The sequence below is a fragment of the Protomyctophum bolini genome (genome assembly GCF_963924005.1).
Source record: "Protomyctophum bolini genome assembly, chromosome: 19".
In the NCBI taxonomy this organism is placed as follows: domain Eukaryota; kingdom Metazoa; phylum Chordata; class Actinopteri; order Myctophiformes; family Myctophidae; genus Protomyctophum; species Protomyctophum bolini.
Genome location: NC_137880.1, coordinates 36,933,776 through 36,955,155, shown reverse-complemented (window position 1 = coordinate 36,955,155; position 21,380 = coordinate 36,933,776). Strand labels below are relative to the sequence as shown.

Sequence of the window (21,380 nt, the reverse complement as noted above, 5' to 3'; positions counted from 1 at the left end):
AAAGAAAAAGAAAAAAACAATGTTCTAACATTCAAAGAACATAATAAGAGCTGGTATTAGCCTACCAGTTATTGAACTCACTAAATAATAATAAGTTATCATCTTTGGTGAGATAATAACCGTACAGTACTTACTCTGTACTGTCTAATATTTGCTAAATGTTCTGTATGATACTGTTTCAAGTAGCCTACCTTTATATACAGAACTAACTCGTTTTCTCTACTTTAAGTGGAGACTGTAAGACACATCGAAAGATGTACCGTTCGGAAACTTATGCATATCACTTATATATCCTCAATGTTGTCTAAAGATGAATATATTGGCAGGCATAAATGAAAGTGTTGGTTTCACTTCATTGTGGAATTTACGTTCTTCGTTGTTATTCAATATTGTATTCAATGTCCTTATTTATTCATTATAAGACCATTCGCTGCCTCAACTGGTGGCACTGACCCAGTGCACTGTTTGGAGAGCGATGGGGTGTGGGGGCAGCCGGACAGACGCCCTGGAACCTCGAAGCTATCTGGAGAGCTGGACCAAAGAGACCGAGTCCACGTGGCTGAACACGGACACCGACGTCCCCCTGTCCTCCATCCAGAGCATCCCCCTGTCCTCCATCCAGAGCATCCCTTCAGAGAACTCCTCTGAGACCGGCTTCCCTTCTGAGAAGACACTCAGCCACGGTGAGGAGAATGAATATTGGATTGGATGGTTGATTGGTTGGATGAATGACGAATTGATTGATGTCCACATTGATTGATACTATACCACCACAAATGCCCTGATATAGAATGATTCCCTTGAGAGAATACTATATCCACGAGTTGTTTTTATTTAAATTCCCATAATAGTCTGCCCTTCTATTTTGACTTTTCTGCACAGCCGACAGCACTCAGTGATTGATTGATGACAGCCCTACTTTGTCCACGGCTAGATATTATTGTCAGGTTTTTTTGATTGAAACCTTTATTTCAGGGGAATCCAATTGAGACCAAGGTCTCTTTTTCAATGGCGCCCTGTATACAGACAAAGAACATTTACAGCAATGATTTTACATACTGTACATGACACAAACACGGTACAAAAATATATAATACAAAAACACACATACACCAGAAAACGGAATCAGAATCTTAAAAACACACAGGTGCATACGCCTTCTTCTAGTGTGAGGCATGGAGTTCTTGATAACGTTATTACTGATATTGTATTAACTCAAAGTACACATTTCATCCATTTCGGAATGTCGTTGCTCTCCACTTCACTAGAGGAGATCAGGTAAAGGTTAATTAATAGCCCCAGTGTTTTCGGTTGGACATTTTAAATAATTATGATGTTACTGGAACAGTTGTTTTTTATCAATTCAATTTAAATGTAATTATCCATGTGTATTAAGGGGATATTTCACTTTCAAAAAACCTTTGGTCAACTGTCCCCCAGACAGTTTTGAAGTTGCTGGATTCAGTATTTAGATATTTGGTATTAATTTTAGCCGCCCCCTTCCTATAAACCCATAATAACGTCAAACTATAACATTTTAACCTGTCCTTTTTTCTTGCATGGTGACTGATATTGTCCTTCTAAGATGTGAAGGGGTCGTGTTTTTCCAATTTCCATTTTTTTTTAATAATAGTTTTAGATTTTTTTTGTGTCCTTGTCTTTTATGACTTCATCATAGCATACTGTAGCTCTGTACAAAGCCTGTAGCCATGGAAACCCTTTTAGCTGATAGAGGCACAACCAGAACAGATGGTACAGTGTTTAATCTTCTTGGACACTACAGGTGCAATGTCACCTTTCAAGTAAAACTGTTTGTGTGCAAACATTGGTTGGGCCAGGCTAGATCTGTTTGGATACTGCGGTCAGTGGTCAGGGTGGGGTTGTGTGGAGTCTGTGGACATACGGTAGACATCAGTCGATTGACCCACAGCTGTTCATCTTGACAGTGGACAGGGACTTTTCTACGGCTCATTGCAAACGCAGTGATTGCGAATGCAGTGATTGCGAACGCAGTGATTGTGAACGCAGTGATTGTGAACGCAGTGAGCACTAACTATAGAAGCTGGCCTAAACTGTCTGTCTGTCTGTGTCTGTGTGTGTGTGTGTGTGTGTGTGTGTGTGTCACGCTGTAACACCGGCCTGCTTAAAATAACCCTTAAAAAAGTACGCAATTTATTCTAATTGTTGTTATTGCTATTTACGAGCTGCGTTCGCTTCCCACGTTCACGCGTCTTACTTGTATTGTGAAAGTGTCATAGTATGTGCGGTTGTTTTTCCTCATGCACTGAGTACTATACAGTTCACCCCACTCAAAACAAAGTGGGTCATTGTCATGCTTACATACAGTAGGTTTAAGGCAGACTTTTTACCATTGGAGTTACAAATATGGCGTTCGGTTTAGAATAGAATATAGAATAGACTTTATTTGCCATTTGCACAGGAAGTGCATAGGAAATCTTGGAGCGCAGCTCGTGGGGTCAGCATTAAAAAGGGAGGGACAGGTGAGAAAAGAAACATGGAATATACAATCCTAGAATAAATAAGTGCTTCATAGTCTACTTTCCTTCTCTGGGACACTACTGTACTGTAAGGGTGGTACTATGCATAGCCTCGATACCCAGGCTTTCTTTTTCATACATGCATGAATTCTCTCTTAATGTTCTTTCTCATGTTTGCCTCCCCAAATGAACATTTCACATTTTTGGCCCGATCTTTGGGTCTTACCCCTTTTTATCCCTAAACTTTTCTGCCATATTTTACTATCTTGAAAAACATTTTAAAATAGTTCAACTAGTCGATCTACATTGACACATTGTGAGCTTGTAGACTGGCCATTTTAACTATCAGTCAGTACCTAATATACAGACTCAGTTCAGCCTCTTTCAACTTCTTCTATGCAACGGTATAGTCTGTTCTTTTCTACGGCAGTGAATGCTGGACCCTGAAGCCAAACCTGCAGAAGTCTCTAGATGTCTGCTACACCAGAATGTACCGTAGCAGCCAAAAGACACCAAGAGCTGCCAGCCAGCTAATTAGTGCTGAGGGAACCAACATTTGTGACGACGTTTGTAGCCCAAGGAGTGTTTTTTGTGCAAAACTAATGCTTGGAATGGATTCGGAATCATGAAAACCCTGGCACATCACATGCTTCTTAAAACCCATTTAGGCCTAAGGCCGATTCTTAAAATGCCTCTAAATCCTGACCTAAGTTTTCTGAAAAACTTTCTGAAAAATATTTATATGGCAGCATATAAATATTTTTGAATACTGTACATACTGTACAGAACCCAAAAGGGGTTCCCGCCCAGAATGGGTTACATTTTCAGACATTGCTCAATGATGACAGCCGGCAGGCAGGTGGATTCATGAATGTATGTACAGTATATTAGTATATAGACAATATCCAAATAGCCACAAAAAAACCCGATATACCAAATGTCCCACTCCACACACCCCCCCCGGCTGCCTGACTAGCTAGACTAGAGAGACCTGGAATAGGAATCTTCTTTAATATATTACTGCCGTCGAGGCTGCTACATGTAGGTTGCTTATCTCTGTCAGTCACAACGGGACTTACTTGAGGAGGAATTGTAATATGGGAAATTGGTATCCATAATTATGCACTCTTGAAAAGGCAGTATTTCAGTCATGGTTGGATGGATATACCTTGTGCTAGTGTAACAAATTCAGCAAAGGGATGACGTCCACTGTGTTTAGTGAACGGAGCACGGCATTAACACCATCAAAGGATTCATTTGCTGTGGGTTTGTGGGTCACATGCATAAAGATGACCAACCCATTTGGGTTCGCTCTCTTAGTAAAAATGAACATTGAGGAAACTGTACTAAAGAAAAGAGGCTATTTCTTAGGCTTTTCATTCATGCCCAGAAGAGCTCCAAAGCAGATTTGACGATTATGAGAAAGTGTGTTAAATATAAGATTTATTTTTACTATACTATACTTTGGAGTATAGTACTCACAGTAGTACTTAACCCATTTTGGGCTATTTAGCTATTGAAAAAGCTCATGGCGCGCTACAAGCTTGTAGGTCTGCTATTTCTTTTAAATCGTGAAAATATTTATTTCAGAAAACTGGAGGATTTAGAAGATTTAAGAAGATTTCAATTTCAAGGTCAGGCCTAAATGGGTTAAAAACATGTATTAACGGTAAAGTTATAAAGGTCAGTGATGTTTTTTCATTTGTTCCAGTTCCAGATTTGTTTGAAGATGGCTTACCTCCTCCGGCTCAGGCTTACTTTAAAGTCTGTTCGTCTCTGTCCGAGGCCAGTCTGACGGAGACGAAGGCCGGCGGCCCGGCTCCAACGCTGCTGTCCCCTCTACAACAGGCAGTGATCCCACCCTCACTGCAGGGAACCACGGTTCAGCGCAGGAGTGTTCTACGCACAGAAGAGATTGTAAGTCATTCCTATGGTGATTTTTTTGATTCCCCTTTTCTTCAGTTATAAGCAAAACACACATCTAGTATTTGAGCAAATTAAGGGAGTAAGCTAAGAGTTGTTATTCATCAGTGCCCATACCTGAGGTGGGGTTGGCGAAAGGGCCTTTCTGTGTGGAGTTTGCATGTTCTCCCCGTGTCCCCTAGGGTAGGTATACCCTCACAAAAAACATGCAGTAATCCTGGTCTCTAAACTGCCTCCCCCTGGCCAGCCAGGGCGCCTGATGGAGGGGAAAGGAACTGGTCGGAATAACGTGTTCCTTCCACGCGCTACGTCCGGCCGGGGAAACTCCCCCCCTGTCAGGTGAAAAGAAGCAGCTTGGACTCCTCATGCATAGGAGGAAGCATGAGGTCAGTCCGCTGCCCCCAGAGGAAGGAAGTGTAGGTGAAAAAATGGGTTGCAAAATCGTGGGATAAAAATGATGAAAAAAACAAACAAAGCCGAATCTCTCGTGACCGACCTTTGTGTTCTCATTTAAGGATTCATGCTTCTTTTATTTCTACCACTTATCTAAGAGTAATCATTGATTTGTCTCCCTGACGCAGACAAAGTGGCAGGACAACCGGATGTCCACCAAACAGGTGACCATCACTGTGACACAGAGCATCCGCCAGGTGGACAAGAACGGAAAGATCAAAGAGAAGTCTCTCACCACCTACGAGGTCATGAAACCACTAGACACACAAACGCCTTTAAGTTAGCGAGTGTACCGCCGGGGGAAAGCAATGGAGGTGATGAAGGAAGATTGAGGGCTAAAGTAATGGTGATTTATTTCATACTCCTATTTTACCGCTGTTTCGGCGCTGTAGTGCCGAAATGATTTCGGCTCGTCCGAAAGTTCAGTAGCACCGAAGACCCGACTTTCGGACGGTACCCACAACCCCCCCCCCGAACCTCAAATGACGTCACATTGTAGGCTTTTATTCGGCTCTAAAATAGGAGTATGAATCGCGCCTTACACACTCAAAGTATTGCTCAAATATGTTGTGAAAGTACAAGAGGAATGTCTGAGGATGAATTTGTGCTCGACGGACGAGACGAGAGTCATTCTTATATTAGGGCAGATTCACACTGAGTCAGTTTGATTCAAACTGTTCCCCAATACGATTGCCTGCATGGTCCCCGCTGGCCATGGTTCACATTGGCCCTGATTCTTCTGCACCCGGGGGGAACACTTCATTCAACGCTTTCACATTGCGTCGATCCGTATCAGAGTACACTTCATTCTACTGTATTCAATGCTTTCCCGTTTGGGTCGATCCGTATCCCAAGACTACTTCCATGTGGTCCCGGGACCGGTTGGGTGATCCGCTCCCGGGAACGGTACGCAGCGTTCCCACTACCAGTACCGGTCCACAACATGTGCCAAGAGGACCATAGTGTGAATCTGCCCTCAGAAACATAGCACTGACTCTCCAGAAGTCCTTAGTTATACTAGTCAGTGTGTTTTATACTTGATGCAGTATTTTTGTCTGCCTGCTGTCACAGCAGTTATTTTAAATTGAAAGATGATTTCATTGTGATGTTTATATTGTATTGTATGTGAAAACAATACTTGTTTGGCATCACAGAAGAAAATGCTTATTCCATTCCTGAAACCAGGCAGCTTCTTTTCAACATCCCAGAAAGACAACCCTCGCTCATTCAAAAGTCTTAACTGGTCTTTAATCTCAAACATTTGAGCTTTTGGAGAGATTTTCAACATGATAAAATCCTATTAATTTAAAGCTGCAATCTGCCAGTTTCATGTCTTATGGGAGTACTATAAAACGGTCATTTTGGTCATCAATTTTTCTATAAAAGAAAAAAATCTGCTGCCAATGCCTCAGATGAAAAAAAAAAAGCATAATTGACTTTGTGCAAAGCCTACAGCTTCTGTTATTTATTAGAAATGGTCTGCCATTTATCATGTGTGCATTATATAAACTTTTCTTTGTCATAACTACCAGTAGTTTAAATGTATTATATCTTTATTCTTTACAGCAGTGATACTCAACATCAGGCCCGCGGGCCACATCAGGCCCGCGGGACCATTATGACTGGCCCACCAATGAAAATCTAAAAAAAAGAAGAAAAAAAAATCTGGAAAATGAAATAAAAATAAATAAATCTGAATGAAGTTATCTTTAATTACATTATTATAAGTAATACTATTAGAGTTGTACTATTACTCGAACGAAAATAAAAGCTTGGGGGGGGGGGGGGGGGGGGGAGATGCAATGCAATGCAAATGAAAGACATATACTGTATATCCCTATTCCCTGACATAATTTTATAGCTAAACGGACAGAATTCTATTTTATTTGAATGATGAAACCCAGCTGCCATTAATAGTTGGAAATGGAAATGGAAATTGCGGAAATTGTAATTGCGGAAATTGCGGAAATGGTGGAAATGGAAATTGCGGAAATGGAAATTGCGGAAATGGTAATGCGGAAATTGCGGAAATGGAAATTGAGGAAATGGAAATTGCGGAAATGGTAATTGCGGAAATTGCTCTTCACTTATAGCTATCTATTTTCAGGTAGATTGTTTTATGTTACTCAGTCAGCCATATCACTACTCATAGACATTGTTTATGCAAGAAAATGTAACACATTTATTTATTTACATATTGTGTGCATGCACATTGTACTTTGATACATTTTGCGAAAATAAAGCAATTGAAAGAGAGAAGTTATCAAGTATCATTAATGTCGTAATTTTATCTACTGGCCCCTGGCCCCTTGCCATTTTTGTAATGTGGCCCACAGGTAAATCTATTTGAGTATCCCTGCTTTACAGTACATAACACCATTTTTACAGACAATGAACATGACAGAAAAGCTCTCCACTCTCGTGTTTTTAAGCCACTTCACAGAAGCAGAATAAGTTCATTATAGATAAATGCAATGTGAGTGGAAAATACATTTGGTGCAACGATTATCTTTAAAAAAATGATCACTATTGTTAATATTTCAGTAGAGTGCATACAGTAAAGTACCTCCATTAATGCTGTATGTAATTGTCAAGATATGCCATTTTCCTCTGTGACACGACTGATTTTTATCACTTTGACTTTTGAACCGTTTGACTTTAGTCGGGCCGACTACTCATCATTCAAGCTGCATGGACGTCTGGCCGTCCACTCCAGTTATGTTACGAACAGTGAGACGAATGGCATGAAGCCAAACAACTCCATTTTGTGCAGCATCATCTTTACTCATACTGTATGTAGTATACTGTATGTGTATGTGACACCGACTGTGGGGAATATGGCACAAAAATACCTAATTTATGCTCCCGTCTTTTGACACGACGTCTCGCAATGAAAATAGTCGAGCTTCAAGCCTTCAAGCGGCGCATTGCTGGGCTTAGTTGTAGATGGGCTATTTCCGGTGCATTCAAATATAAACCAGGCTTTACAGCTGGACATATTCTCTTTGCCCCGTGTGGAGGAGTCAGCTTCTCTTTGCCCTGTGTGGAGGAGTCAGCTTCTCTTTGCCCTGTCTGGAGGAGTCATTCTCTTTGCCCCGTGTGGAGGAGTCAGCTTCTCTTTGCCCTGTGTGGAGGAGTCAGCTTCTCTTTGCCCTGTGTGGAGGAGTCAGCTTCTCTTTGCCCTGTGTGGAGGAGTCAGCTTCTCTTTGCCCTGTGTGGAGGAGTCAGCTTCTCTTTGCCCTGTGTGGAGGAGTCAGCTTCTCTTTGCCCTGTGTGGAGGAGTCATTCTCTTTGCCCTGTGTGGAGGAGTCAGCTTCTCTTTGCCCTGTGTCACTGTGTGGAGGAGTCAGCTTTACAGCTGGACATACTGTATTCTCTTTGCCCTGTGTGGAGGAGTCAGCTTCTCTTTGCCCTGTGTGGAGGAGTCAGCTTTCCGTTGGAAGTATGTGGATCTGTCTTTGTCGGTCGTATTTCATCTCTCCATTTCGGGCCGACGGCTCTTCCTTCTCCATCCACTCCTTCACACAGAAGTCTGGGAAGAAGAAGTTGATCTCCCGGTGTGCTGACTCCATGGAATCTGGGGAGGGTAATGGACAATTAAATAAGAAGAAGTTGATCTCTCTGTGTGCCGACTCCATGGAATCTGGGGAGGGTAATGGACAATTAGATAAGAAGAAGTTGATCTCTCTGTGTGCTGACTCCATGGAATCTGGGGAGGGTAATGGACAATTAAATAAGAAGAAGTTGATCTCTCTGTGTGTGCTTACTCAATGGAATCTGGGGAGGGTAATGGACAATTAAATAAGAAGAAGTTGATCTCTCTGTGTGCCGACTCCATGGAATCTGGGGAGGGTAATGGACAATTAGATAAGAAGAAGTTGATCTCTCTGTGTGTGCTTACTCAATGGAATCTGGGGAGGGTAATGGAAATATCCAATTAATGGAAATATTGGTAACAAGGTCTTACTTCATCAGGGCAAGAATGAAGACCTTGTTGGTCGAAACATGTTGGCAGTTGCATTTTTAATTTAATAAAAGGCGTTTCTCGTTTTTAACTTTGAGTGCCCGGATCCTCTCTCTTTTTATCTCTCTTGATCCCGTGTTTGATCCGTGTGACTTATTTTTATCATTATCACGATTTGCTATCTCCGTCGAGCACCTGCTTAGTTCCTCCTTTTCTAAGTAACTGGGGTCGTTGTATTTTGTCTCCCCCTGCTCTTCTATTGAGACGTTCACCTGGGGTCAAAGGTCACACCTCACCCAGACAGGATCCGAGTATCCGAAAAGACTTTTGACCTGATGGTCAGGATTAAATTTATCCCCTGAGCAAGCAGGCAGGTCAATAAGGTATAAAATGTCAGAAACGTGGGTTCAAATCCGGGGGTTGAAGAGTATAGTTAGTAGTTACATTACATAGTGTAGCTTTAAAGACTTCTAAAATACACCTATCACGTTATAGAGGGTATGCGCGTGACGTCATCATCATACCCGGACGTTTTGCAGCAACGCCAACTGAGTGGCAAACAATACTGTCTGGCCTCGACAGCCCTATACATCCACACAGAGAAGTCTGATTTCATTAAACGACATTAAATTACGTTAAAACTCACTTTGCCATTCATTTTATGCATGCGCATACCCTCTATCTATTATATACAGTAGATAGTAGTTTTAATAGCGTGAGGAGTATTTCATACAGTACCTGAGCCATGTATACTGTTTCTGGTGTCCGTTAATCCATACTGACCCCGGAGAGTGTCTGGCGAGGTATATTTAGCCTGGAACACTTTGGTCGGTCCCATTAGTTCTCTCCAGTGGTTTATGGCATCCTGCCTGGCCAGGACGTATGCACGCATCGGACCACTGGGGGGAAGAGTACAACACAGTCAAAATACTGACATTAATGGACCATTTTAACTAACTGAGGATTTTGTGCAGTTCATGACCGAATGGAATCATTTGATTTAACAAGGGATTTGTACACAAGGGATTTGTACACAATCTATTACATCGAGACTTTGTATGGATTTGTATAAGATTATGCTAAACCATACAGAAGGGCCCGGGGGCTGACATATGATATATTGGCTGACATAATTCAGTTCATGAAGGAAGGCGCTATGAGTCGCTAATGATAATAACCAGGGAAGATTTCTGTGGCTTCACCACCGGGGGGCAAACTAAATGATAATGTGATTCACCACCGGGGGGCAAACTAAATGATAATGTGATTGCAGCCAGTCACCTTTAGCAATTACAACAGTGAGAGTGATCTGCATTTAAAAGCTATAAAGGCTACACATTGGCTCTCAGGCAATAGGCCCAGGACTTCAGTGCTAATCAAGGAAGTCTCTTGATGACTGAAACCCATCATGTAACTGATGTTTCAGAACCTGGGTTAGAATTGATTTATTGGGGGACTTCCTAAGCATGAAATAGGATCCCCGTCAATTGAGGTCTACCTTCATGTGTCAGTTCAGTGCGCTATGTAATAAGGTCTGGTTTCATCTTCTTTTGCTCAGCGAGAAATACAAAGCTAAAGGGCATAAAAGCAACAGAACTTGCACAGACGCACTTTAACCCATTCTGACCTGAGATCAGATTCATACGAGGTTTCCACTGGACACACACTGGTCTGATGAACCCATTCTGACCTGAGATCAGATTCTAAAAATGTCAGTCGTTCTTCAATTTTTCAACAATAGCAGATCTACAAGCTCGTAGCGCGCCACTCGGTGGCGCGCTATGAGCTTGTAGATCTGCTATTTTTCAATAGCTAAAGCATAACATGATGCTAACACCAAGGAATGTATATCCTATACCAGTCTACTTGAAACAAAGCTTACCTTGACATGAACTCTACAAGTCTTTGAAAGAAGAATCGCCCTAAAACAGCAAAACAAGGTCAAAGCATTTTATGTTTTGCATTAATAAAGTAGAGTCTATGACAAAAGCAAGAAACAAGAAATGGCAAGAGCAGAAGAGAGCCGAGAGACCCAAATTACACCAATTTAGAAGTGCCCTTATAACTAAGGCCCTGAATTATCTTGCAGGTAGCAAGATAAGATAATGTTTTATTGACGATGCATTTATTTCCAACTTGCTGCTGCCATGAAATGTCGCAACAGAAGATGTTCAAACAACAAAAGGAGGGGTTCCTACAAGTCTTATTCTGACCAGTCCAGTACAGTTCCAAGTGGCTTTGAAGCACACCAATGACAATAAAACGGACACTTTAATAATGAATTAGCTTACAACGACATAATGGTCAGGTGTAGTACGCTGGTTTTGGTGTCTACACTCAATACATTAATCGTGCGTCCACAAAGGGTTGGTTTGGTCAGGCGGAGTCAGTACAGTGAAGTCAGGCTGCAGTTAATTATTAAATATTGCCCATTGAAACACCTGGAGAGTTGAAAGAACACCATCTCTTCCACACCTGCATGTTCAGCGTAAAACCTCTCAGAGTCCTGTCTTCTCCACACGACGTCCTTAGATCTAACGATGACAAACTCATTGTCCAGGATTCTCTGGTGAAGAGCCTGAGAGAGAGAGAGAGAAATAAATAAATAAAAAGGTTAATCATTATACTATACTATAATACTCTCTTAGTTAATAAGTAAACTGATTCTATGCCTGTATGTTTGGTTACTATTCTGGGACTGCATGGGAGTGCATTATGTTTGGACAAACAGGTTGCTACAGTACAGGAAAATGGAAGCTGTGGTGTAATACATGACATGATGATGATAACAGTGTTGTTTTTGTCGACTTTAAAACTAAGGCTGACGAAAACTAAATTAAAACTAAGCTATGACGACTAAAACTGAGACTAAATGTATTGACAATTTTCAGTGAACAGCTAAAAACTAGACTAAAATGCTAGGAAGGGGACTAGTGGGCAAGAGATCCGGTATGTATAACCCACCAAAATACATTTTAGTTGACTAGTTGACTAAATCAACTGTAGATTTAGCCGACTAAAATCGTATGACACTAAAACATTCCAAGTGACTAAAACTAAATGAAAACTATTCAAGAGACTGTGACTAAAACTTAAACGTAAAAGCAATCCCCCCCCCCCCCCAAAAAAAAGCAATTTTCAAAAATATTTGTTGTACAACAACAAAGTTTATTAGGACTTAAACCACTATTTATTCATGACAAACTTCATAAAGGCCTTCATGAAGTTCCAACAAAACGCTAATCCCTTTGAGACCTCAGCGCTGGTGAATGGATCAAGTATAAGCTTGATTTATGTTGCTCATATTGGTGCAGCCTCTTGTGCTTTCAGATGAGCAGATCTATACCCAGCATGGCTGTGGAAGATTAGTACTTGGAAAGTTGTTTCATGAAATTTAAACCCTATTTTACAGTCTGATGATGTCGCTCGGCTAAAAAGGATACCGGAGAACTCGCCAGTTTACCAACTCACCGCAGCGAAACTTCTTAATCAATGTCTTCATCGTTATGCTAACAAAGATGCTGTCTTCATCAGTGTAGTTTATGTCAAACCCACAGATGTTATAGTTAATTTCCAAAGTGATCAAATTATTTTGTGCAATTAAATGGTCAGCTAGATAATGATAAAAAGGTGAGTATGTGAATACCAATGATAAATAGGCCTAACAAATCAGGATATTGTTTACTAATGAACTACATTGTTTCGGTACTATTGGTGTGTAAACTTTAGCACTCCTATTTCATCGGATACCGGCTAAAATATAGGTGCTAAAATGTTGTGCCAGAGAGAGAGAGAGAGAGAGAGAGAGAGAGAGAGAGAGGAGTTGCACCACTCAGTTCACACGGGTGTGATTTTTTGGAGTTTGGAAGCATTATGTGCAAATTCGAAACAGGTGGTATGCAGGGCCATTCAGTGACTTTGACGAGCACTTCCAAACTCCAACACAGAAACATAGTCACCTGCACAGAATGTCTTGACAGAAAGTAGCTCATAACATGTCTACGGTGGATTTTTATGAAACAAACGCTTTGCAGATCGAAAGAGGATAATTCAAGCCTGCCCTACAGCTTCGATGTTGGTGAGTTTAACGTCCTTTAATACAAGCAGATCGGGAATTCGATATTGCAACTCTAGATTCATCCCATTATATATGTGTTGCAGGCAGCTAGGTATGACCAAGCCAGGCGAGTTAAAAATAGAAATGGCCCCCTAGCTCTGGTCCATAGCCCTAATGCTTAATTCTGGCAGAATTAAGCATTAATTATAGCGATATGGACCTGAGCTAGAATTGCCCTATATCAGATGAATAATCTGTAATTGATTTAGGAACAAATTCTGTACCTTCCATTTCTCTGTGTCCTAATCTCAAACACACGTGTGCAGACTGCAGTGATTACATGCTATGCTCACCTGCAACATCAAAGGATGTGCAACTGCATCTGGCTTAACCACCGCCAGGGTGAGCTGTAGTGCCTTGGCAAGGCGAGCCGTTGTTAGCAGCATTGCCTGGATAGAAATAAAACAAGACAACATGAATTGAAATATATATATGATTACGCAATGTAACATTTAAAAAATAAATAGTGTCGTTATGTTTAATATATCCGAGTATAGTAGCCAACAACTTGACAAATTACACAACATTCTGCTGAGAGACAAATGAGCGTGATTGATTGTTATTTTTAATCAAATAGTTCGATATGTTAACGGTCATGTTACGTAGTAACGTTACGTTACACACCTGTTTCAGTTTGACACAGTGTTATTATCTGACGCTGCGGTCACTGGTGGTCAGCGTTCTGTCATCAACAGCGGTGACCGCAGGCGCAGCCAGGAAGAAATATCAACGTATAATACTACATAAACAGCGCAACTAACTAACTACACGCATCGCATCAAATAGAACTATAAATCCGCGTATGCATTTAAGACAATGAAACGTAATTTATTGATAAAACTGCACGCATATATTTGGCACTGTCTAGTGAGCTAATCTAGTGAGCTAATTTAAGGCTTCCGGTGGACGATCTCTTCAAAATAAGAGTACCTCTGGAGTATTGAAAAAAAGTTTAATTTGCACATTAAAACTACAAATTAAGCATTTAAATGATGCTATAAGACACACATTATGTTTCTGTGTAAAAACAAGTAATTAAATAATAATAATAATAATAATAAAGTTATCTAAATGGATAAATGCTATTCACTGGAGTGCATGGACTTCATAAAGTGGACACTGGACAAAAGACGGCTCCGCGAGGCAACTATCTGGACATACCCACGCGTCCGGGGAGATGTCCTCTACCACACCCCACTCTCCGCTAAGCGGGAGAGGTGTAAAATTCACAGCAGCAGAGCTTCTACTGGGGTCAATGCAAAAAAAATACCGTTTCCGGACCCAGAATGGACACTGGACAAAAGACGGCTCCGCGAGGCAACTATCTGGACACACCCACGTGTTCAGGGAGATGTCCTGTACCACACCCCAGTCTCCGCTAAGCGGGAGAGGTGTAAAATTCACAGCTGGAGCCCTTCTACTGGGGTCAATGCAAAAAAATTACCGTTTCCGGACCCAGAATGGACACTGGACAAAAGACGGCTCCGCGAGGCAACTATCTGGACATACCCACGCGTCCGGGGAGATGTCCTCTACCACCCCACAGTCTCCGCTAAGCGGGAGAGGTGTAAAATTCACAGCAGCAGAGCTTCTACTGTGGTCAATGCAAAAAAATGTACCGTTTCCGGACCCAGAATGGACACTGGACAAAAGACGGCTCCGCGAGGCAACTATCTGGACATACCCACGTGTTCAGGGAGATGTCCTGTACCACACCCCAGTCTCCGCTAAGCGGGAGAGGTGTAAAATTCACAGCTGGAGCCCTTCTACTGGGGTCAATGCAAAAAAATTACCGTTTCCGGACCCAGAATGGACACTGGACAAAAGACGGCTCCGCGAGGCAACTATCTGGACATACCCACGCGTCCGGGGAGATGTCCTCTACCACCCCACAGTCTCCGCTAAGCGGGAGAGGTGTAAAATTCACAGCAGCAGAGCTTCTACTGTGGTCAATGCAAAAAAATGTACCGTTTCCGGACCCAGAATGGACACTGGACAAAAGACGGCTCCGCGAGGCAACTATCTGGACATACCCACGTGTTCAGGGAGATGTCCTGTACCACACCCCAGTCTCCGCTAAGCGGGAGAGGTGTAAAATTCACAGCTGGAGCCCTTCTACTGGGGTCAATGCAAAAAAAAGACCGTTTCCGGACCCAGAATGGACACTGGACAAAAGACGGCTCCGCGAGGCAACTATCTGGACACACCCACGTGTTCAGGGAGATGTCCTGTACCACACCCCAGTCTCCGCTAAGCGGGAGAGGTGTAAAATTCACAGCTGGAGCCCTTCTACTGGGGTCAATGCAAAAAAAATACCGTTTCCGGACCCAGAATGGACACTGGACAAAAGACGGCTCCGCGAGGCAACTATCTGGACATACCCACGCGTCCGGGGAGATGTCCTCTACCACCCCACAGTCTCCGCTAAGCGGGAGAGGTGTAAAATTCACAGCAGCAGAGCTTCTACTGTGGTCAATGCAAAAGAATGTACCGTTTCCGGACCCAGAATGGACACTGGACAAAAGACGGCTCCGCGAGGCAACTATCTGGACATACCCACGTGTTCAGGGAGATGTCCTGTACCACACCCCAGTCTCCGCTAAGCGGGAGAGGTGTAAAATTCACAGCTGGAGCCCTTCTACTGGGGTCAATGCAAAAAAATTACCGTTTCCGGACCCAGAATGGACACTGGACAAAAGACGGCTCCGCGAGGCAACTATCTGGACATACCCACGCGTCCGGGGAGATGTCCTCTACCACCCCACAGTCTCCGCTAAGCGGGAGAGGTGTAAAATTCACAGCAGCAGAGCTTCTACTGTGGTCAATGCAAAAAAATGTACCGTTTCCGGACCCAGAATGGACACTGGACAAAAGACGGCTCCGCGAGGCAACTATCTGGACATACCCACGTGTTCAGGGAGATGTCCTGTACCACACCCCAGTCTCCGCTAAGCGGGAGAGGTGTAAAATTCACAGCTGGAGCCCTTCTACTGGGGTCAATGCAAAAAAATTACCGTTTCCGGACCCAGAATGGACACTGGACAAAAGACGGCTCCGCGAGGCAACTATCTGGACATACCCACGCGTCCGGGGAGATGTCCTCTACCACCCCACAGTCTCCGCTAAGCGGGAGAGGTGTAAAATTCACAGCAGCAGAGCTTCTACTGTGGTCAATGCAAAAAAATGTACCGTTTCCGGACCCAGAATGGACACTGGACAAAAGACGGCTCCGCGAGGCAACTATCTGGACATACCCACGTGTTCAGGGAGATGTCCTGTACCACACCCCAGTCTCCGCTAAGCGGGAGAGGTGTAAAATTCACAGCTGGAGCCCTTCTACTGGGGTCAATGCAAAAAAAATACCGTTTCCGGACCCAGAATGGACACTGGACAAAAGACGGCTCCGCGAGGCAACTATCTGGACACACCCACGTGTTCAGGGAGATGTCCTGTACCACACCCCAGTCTCCGCTAAGCGGGAGAGGTGTAAAATTCACAGCTGGAGCCCTTCTACTGGGGTCAATGCAAAAAAATTACCGTTTCCGGACCCAGAATGGACACTGGACAAAAGACGGCTCCGCGAGGCAACTATCTGGACATACCCACGCGTCCGGGGAGATGTCCTCTACCACCCCACAGTCTCCGCTAAGCGGGAGAGGTGTAAAATTCACAGCAGCAGAGCTTCTACTGTGGTCAATGCAAGCTGATCTGAGTGCGCGGGAGGGTTTGTAGGGTTCAATCATACTTGCAAGATATGGGGGAGCCATACCTTTGGTTGCTTTGAATGCCAGCATCAGAGTTTTGTATTCTGTGCGGGCAGCGACCGGGAGCCAGTGGAGGGAGCGGAGCAGGGGGGAGACATGTGAGAATTTTGGCTGGTTGAAGACCAAGACAGAATGATTATGTACAGTGCTCTCATGAAATGCGTGGTGCACAACAACTGGCTTTATAGGCACATGAACACTGCTGGTTTGATTTAAATGTGATTCATCTACACTAGTGCTGTCTTCCTGCACATGAACACTGCTATTCTTTTCAGGCTTTATAGGCTGCACATGAACACTGTTGGTTTGATTTGACTGGGGTGTGGTACAGGACATCTCCCTGAACACGTGGGTGTGTCCAGATAGTTGCCTCGCGGAGCCGTCTTTTGTCCAGTGTCCATTCTGGGTCCGGAAACGGTATTTTTTTTGCATTGACCCCAGTAGAAGGGCTCCAGCTGTGAATTTTACACCTCTCCCGCTTAGCGGAGACTGGGGTGTGGTACAGGACATCTCCCTGAACACGTGGGTGTGTCCAGATAGTTGCCTCGCGGAGCCGTCTTTTGTCCAGTGTCCATTCTGGGTCCGGAAACGGTAATTTTTTTGCATTGACCACAGTAGAAGGGCTCCAGCTGTGAATTTTACACCTCTCCCGCTTAGCGGAGACTGGGGTGTGGTACAGGACATCTCCCTGAACACGTGGGTGTGTCCAGATAGTTGCCTCGCGGAGCCGTCTTTTGTCCAGTGTCCATTCTGGGTCCGGAAACGGTAAATTTTTTGCATTGACCCCAGTAGAAGGGCTCCAGCTGTGAATTTTACACCTCTCCCGCTTAGCGGAGACTGGGGCGTGGTACTGGACATCTCCCTGAACACGTGGGTATGTCCAGATAGTTGCCTCGCGGAGCCGTCTTTTGTCCAGTGTCCATTCTGGGTCCGGAAACGGTACATTTTTTTGCATTGACCACAGTAGAAGCTCTGCTGCTGTGAATTTTACACCTCTCCCGCTTAGCGGAGACTGGGGTGTGGTACAGGACATCTCCCTGAACACGTGGGTATGTCCAGATAGTTGCCTCGCGGAGCCGTCTTTTGTCCAGTGTCCATTCTGGGTCCGGAAACGGTATTTTTTTTGCATTGACCCCAGTAGAAGGGCTCCAGCTGTGAATTTTACACCTCTCCCGCTTAGCGGAGACTGGGGTGTGGTACAGGACATCTCCCTGAACACGTGGGTGTGTCCAGATAGTTGCCTCGCGGAGCCGTCTTTTGTCCAGTGTCCATTCTGGGTCCGGAAACGGTAATTTTTTTGCATTGACCCCAGTAGAAGGGCTCCAGCTGTGAATTTTACACCTCTCCCGCTTAGCGGAGACTGGGGCGTGGTACTGGACATCTCCCTGAACACGTGGGTATGTCCAGATAGTTGCCTCGCGGAGCCGTCTTTTGTCCAGTGTCCATTCTGGGTCCGGAAACGGTACATTTTTTTGCATTGACCACAGTAGAAGCTCTGCTGCTGTGAATTTTACACCTCTCCCGCTTAGCGGAGACTGGGGTGTGGTACAGGACATCTCCCTGAACACGTGGGTATGTCCAGATAGTTGCCTCGCGGAGCCGTCTTTTGTCCAGTGTCCATTCTGGGTCCGGAAACGGTATTTTTTTTGCATTGACCCCAGTAGAAGGGCTCCAGCTGTGAATTTTACACCTCTCCCGCTTAGCGGAGACTGTGGGGTGGTAGAGGACATCTCCCCGGACGCGTGGGTATGTCCAGATAGTTGCCTCGCGGAGCCGTCTTTTGTCCAGTGTCCATTCTGGGTCCGGAAACGGTATTGTTTTTGCATTGACCCCAGTAGAAGGGCTCCAGCTGTGAATTTTACACCTCTCCCGCTTAGCGGAGACTGTGGGGTGGTAGAGGACATCTCCCCGGACGCGTGGGTATGTCCAGATAGTTGCCTCGCGGAGCCGTCTTTTGTCCAGTGTCCATTCTGGGTCCGGAAACGGTATTTTTTTTGCATTGACCCCAGTAGAAGGGCTCCAGCTGTGAATTTTACACCTCTCCCGCTTAGCGGAGACTGGGGTGTGGTACAGGACATCTCCCTGAACACGTGGGTGTGTCCAGATAGTTGCCTCGCGGAGCCGTCTTTTGTCCAGTGTCCATTCTGGGTCCGGAAACGGTAATTTTTTTTGCATTGACCACAGTAGAAGCTCTGCTGCTGTGAATTTTACACCTCTCCCGCTTAGTGGAGACTGTGGGGTGGTAGAGGACATCTCCCCGGACGCGTGGGTATGTCCAGATAGTTGCCTCGCGGAGCCGTCTTTTGTCCAGTGTCCATTCTGGGTCCGGAAACGGTAATTTTTTTGCATTGACCCCAGTAGAAGGGCTCCAGCTGTGAATTTTACACCTCTCCCGCTTAGCGGAGACTGGGGTGTGGTACAGGACATCTCCCTGAACACGTGGGTGTGTCCAGATAGTTGCCTCGCGGAGCCGTCTTTTGTCCAGTGTCCATTCTGGGTCCGGAAACGGTAATATTTTTGCATTGACCCCAGTAGAAGGGCTCCAGCTGTGAATTTTACACCTCTCCCGCTTAGCGGAGACTGGGGCGTGGTACAGGACATCTCCCTGAACACGTGGGTATGTCCAGATAGTTGCCTCGCGGAGCCGTCTTTTGTCCAGTGTCCATTCTGGGTCCGGAAACGGTAATTGTTTTTGCATTGACCACAGTAGAAGCTCTGCTGCTGTGAATTTTACACCTCTCCCGCTTAGCGGAGACTGGGGTGTGGTACAGGACATCTCCCTGAACACGTGGGTATGTCCAGATAGTTGCCTCGCGGAGCCGTTTTTTGTCCAGTGTCCATTCTGGGTCCGGAAACGCTACATTTTTTTGCATTGACCACAGTAGAAGCTCTGCTGCTGTGAATTTTACACCTCTCCCGCTTAGCGGAGACTGTGGGGTGGTAGAGGACATCTTCCCGAACGCGTGGGTATGTCCAGATAGTTGCCTCGCGGAGCCGTCTTTTGTCCAGTGTCCACTTTATAAAGTCCATGCACTCCAGTGAATAGCATTTATCCATTTAGATAACTTTTTTATGTTATTTAATTACTTATTTTTACACAGAAACATAATGTGTGTCTTTACAATAACTGTAATGTACTAATAATACTAATAATGTAATGTAATAATTATTTAATTAACGAATTAAATAACCATATCTTATTCTGAAGGCAACCGGATGTCTTAAATTAGCTAGCTCTCAGACAGGAAGTTCTAAATTAGCTCATAAGACGGAGCCCATATATTTGTACTGCAATTTTCATGGTCCGTCCGGTAGTAAAGGATGTCCCCCCAGAAACTAAACCAGTATTATATAGTTCCACATGTGGCTGCAGGTCATATCCTCCACTAAACGGTGTCTTAAATACGTTTTATGATTGTAATAATGATTATTAGGCTAAAATAAGTCCTTCGTATTATGCTTGGACACAAATATTTTGTATTTCATAACTTACTTAACTAAAGTAGCCTATATATTCTATTTTTTGATTGAGTGAGACAGTCAAACACAGTCAAACACAGTCAAACACAGGATATTACTGAAAGAAAGTCCTTGCGGTCTTGTTTCCATTCAGGTCCTGGGTATATTCAATTCATAATCATGATAACAAAATTCTAAAAACTGTGTAGCCTACAGTAATATTTGTGGGGGTGCGCGACATGAAAAGTCTAATGGTGATGCTATGGTTTTATTTTAAATATACGTATGTGTATATGCAGAATATAGCATATGCTGCATATATAATATACCATATTCAGGTTCATATATGTGCATATATGTGGATAAATAGGAAATATATCTATTATGCAATTTACATTTCCATGTGGGGGGTGCGTCAGCTCGGTTGGGAGGTAACAGGGGATGCACGGCCAAAGAGGTTTGGGAACCGCTGATCTGAGGTCTCCACTATACGCAAAGTGTGCGGCTTTACACGGTGGTGCCGGCATGGTCGTCTAAGGTCATCACTGCACGCAAGCGTGTATAGTGTGCGGGCTTAGGGGGCACGGGGCACGGATGACGTGGCGTGATCATCTAAGGTCATCACCACATGACGCCAACGTGTAATGATGTGCAGCTTAAGATGGTCAAGAGCACGGGATGGATGGCAGTGTGATTAAATGGGGGTTCCGGCCCGGGGTCGTGAACCCAGATGCTTTGGCTTATAGGGTCAAGGTGTGAAGGAGGGGTATACCAGAAACTAGTATGCACTAGTAGGCATTTTTTTTAACTGCGTTTAAATACCCCAGCGATTGGTATGGGAGGAGTGGTCAGCCTGTGGAGGTGAACGGAACACTGTCCGTCCGTCTACCCCCCCCTCCCAGTGAGCTGTGGCGTTCCACAAGGTAGCATACTTGGGACTTTACTGTTCCTAATATATGTTAACGACATGACATCAAGCTTGTGACCGCAACTGCTGGTCTCGGACGTTCCTGTCCGAGACCAGCAGTTGCAGTCACAAGCTTGATGTCATGTCAAGCTGCAGGTTGAAAAGGCCCTCAGCTCTGAACTCGGTAGAATCTGCACCTGGCTCGCTGATAACAAACTATCTCTACACCTGGGGAAAAAAGGAATCCATTCTCTTTGGTTCTAATAGTGATCTCAGCAAGGCTAATGACTTCTTG

The 21,380-nt window shown here is 44.2% G+C and overlaps 2 protein-coding genes across 4 annotated transcripts; one reads left to right on the top strand and one right to left on the bottom strand.

Annotated features, from left to right (window-relative positions):
* Positions 1–475: 475 nt before the first annotated feature.
* baalcb (BAALC binder of MAP3K1 and KLF4 b) lies at positions 476–5,158 on the top strand (the record flags this gene model as incomplete). The annotated part of the gene is made up of 3 exons (XM_080790684.1): positions 476–683; positions 4,210–4,415; positions 5,003–5,158. The coding sequence occupies 3 exons, from the start codon at positions 476–478 to the stop codon at positions 5,156–5,158; spliced, it is 570 nt and encodes a 189-aa protein (XP_080646810.1).
* A 3,105-nt stretch (positions 5,159–8,263) lies between these two features.
* Positions 8,264–20,028, bottom strand: nme6 (NME/NM23 nucleoside diphosphate kinase 6). 3 transcript variants are annotated; one of them, XM_080790254.1, is made up of 7 exons: positions 20,009–20,028; positions 13,580–13,827; positions 13,249–13,344; positions 11,314–11,416; positions 10,721–10,760; positions 9,577–9,737; positions 8,264–8,583 (listed from the first exon to the last, which is right to left on the bottom strand). In XM_080790254.1, the coding sequence occupies exons 3-7, from the start codon at positions 13,339–13,341 to the stop codon at positions 8,300–8,302; spliced, it is 681 nt and encodes a 226-aa protein (XP_080646380.1). In that variant the 5' UTR covers positions 13,342–13,344; positions 13,580–13,827; positions 20,009–20,028; the 3' UTR covers positions 8,264–8,299. The 3 variants fall into 3 exon arrangements, with proteins under 3 accessions (XP_080646380.1, XP_080646381.1, XP_080646382.1); XM_080790255.1 differs by having other exon boundaries at positions 8,264–8,451; XM_080790256.1 differs by having other exon boundaries at positions 8,264–8,451; positions 9,622–9,737.
* Positions 20,029–21,380: the final 1,352 nt, after the last annotated feature.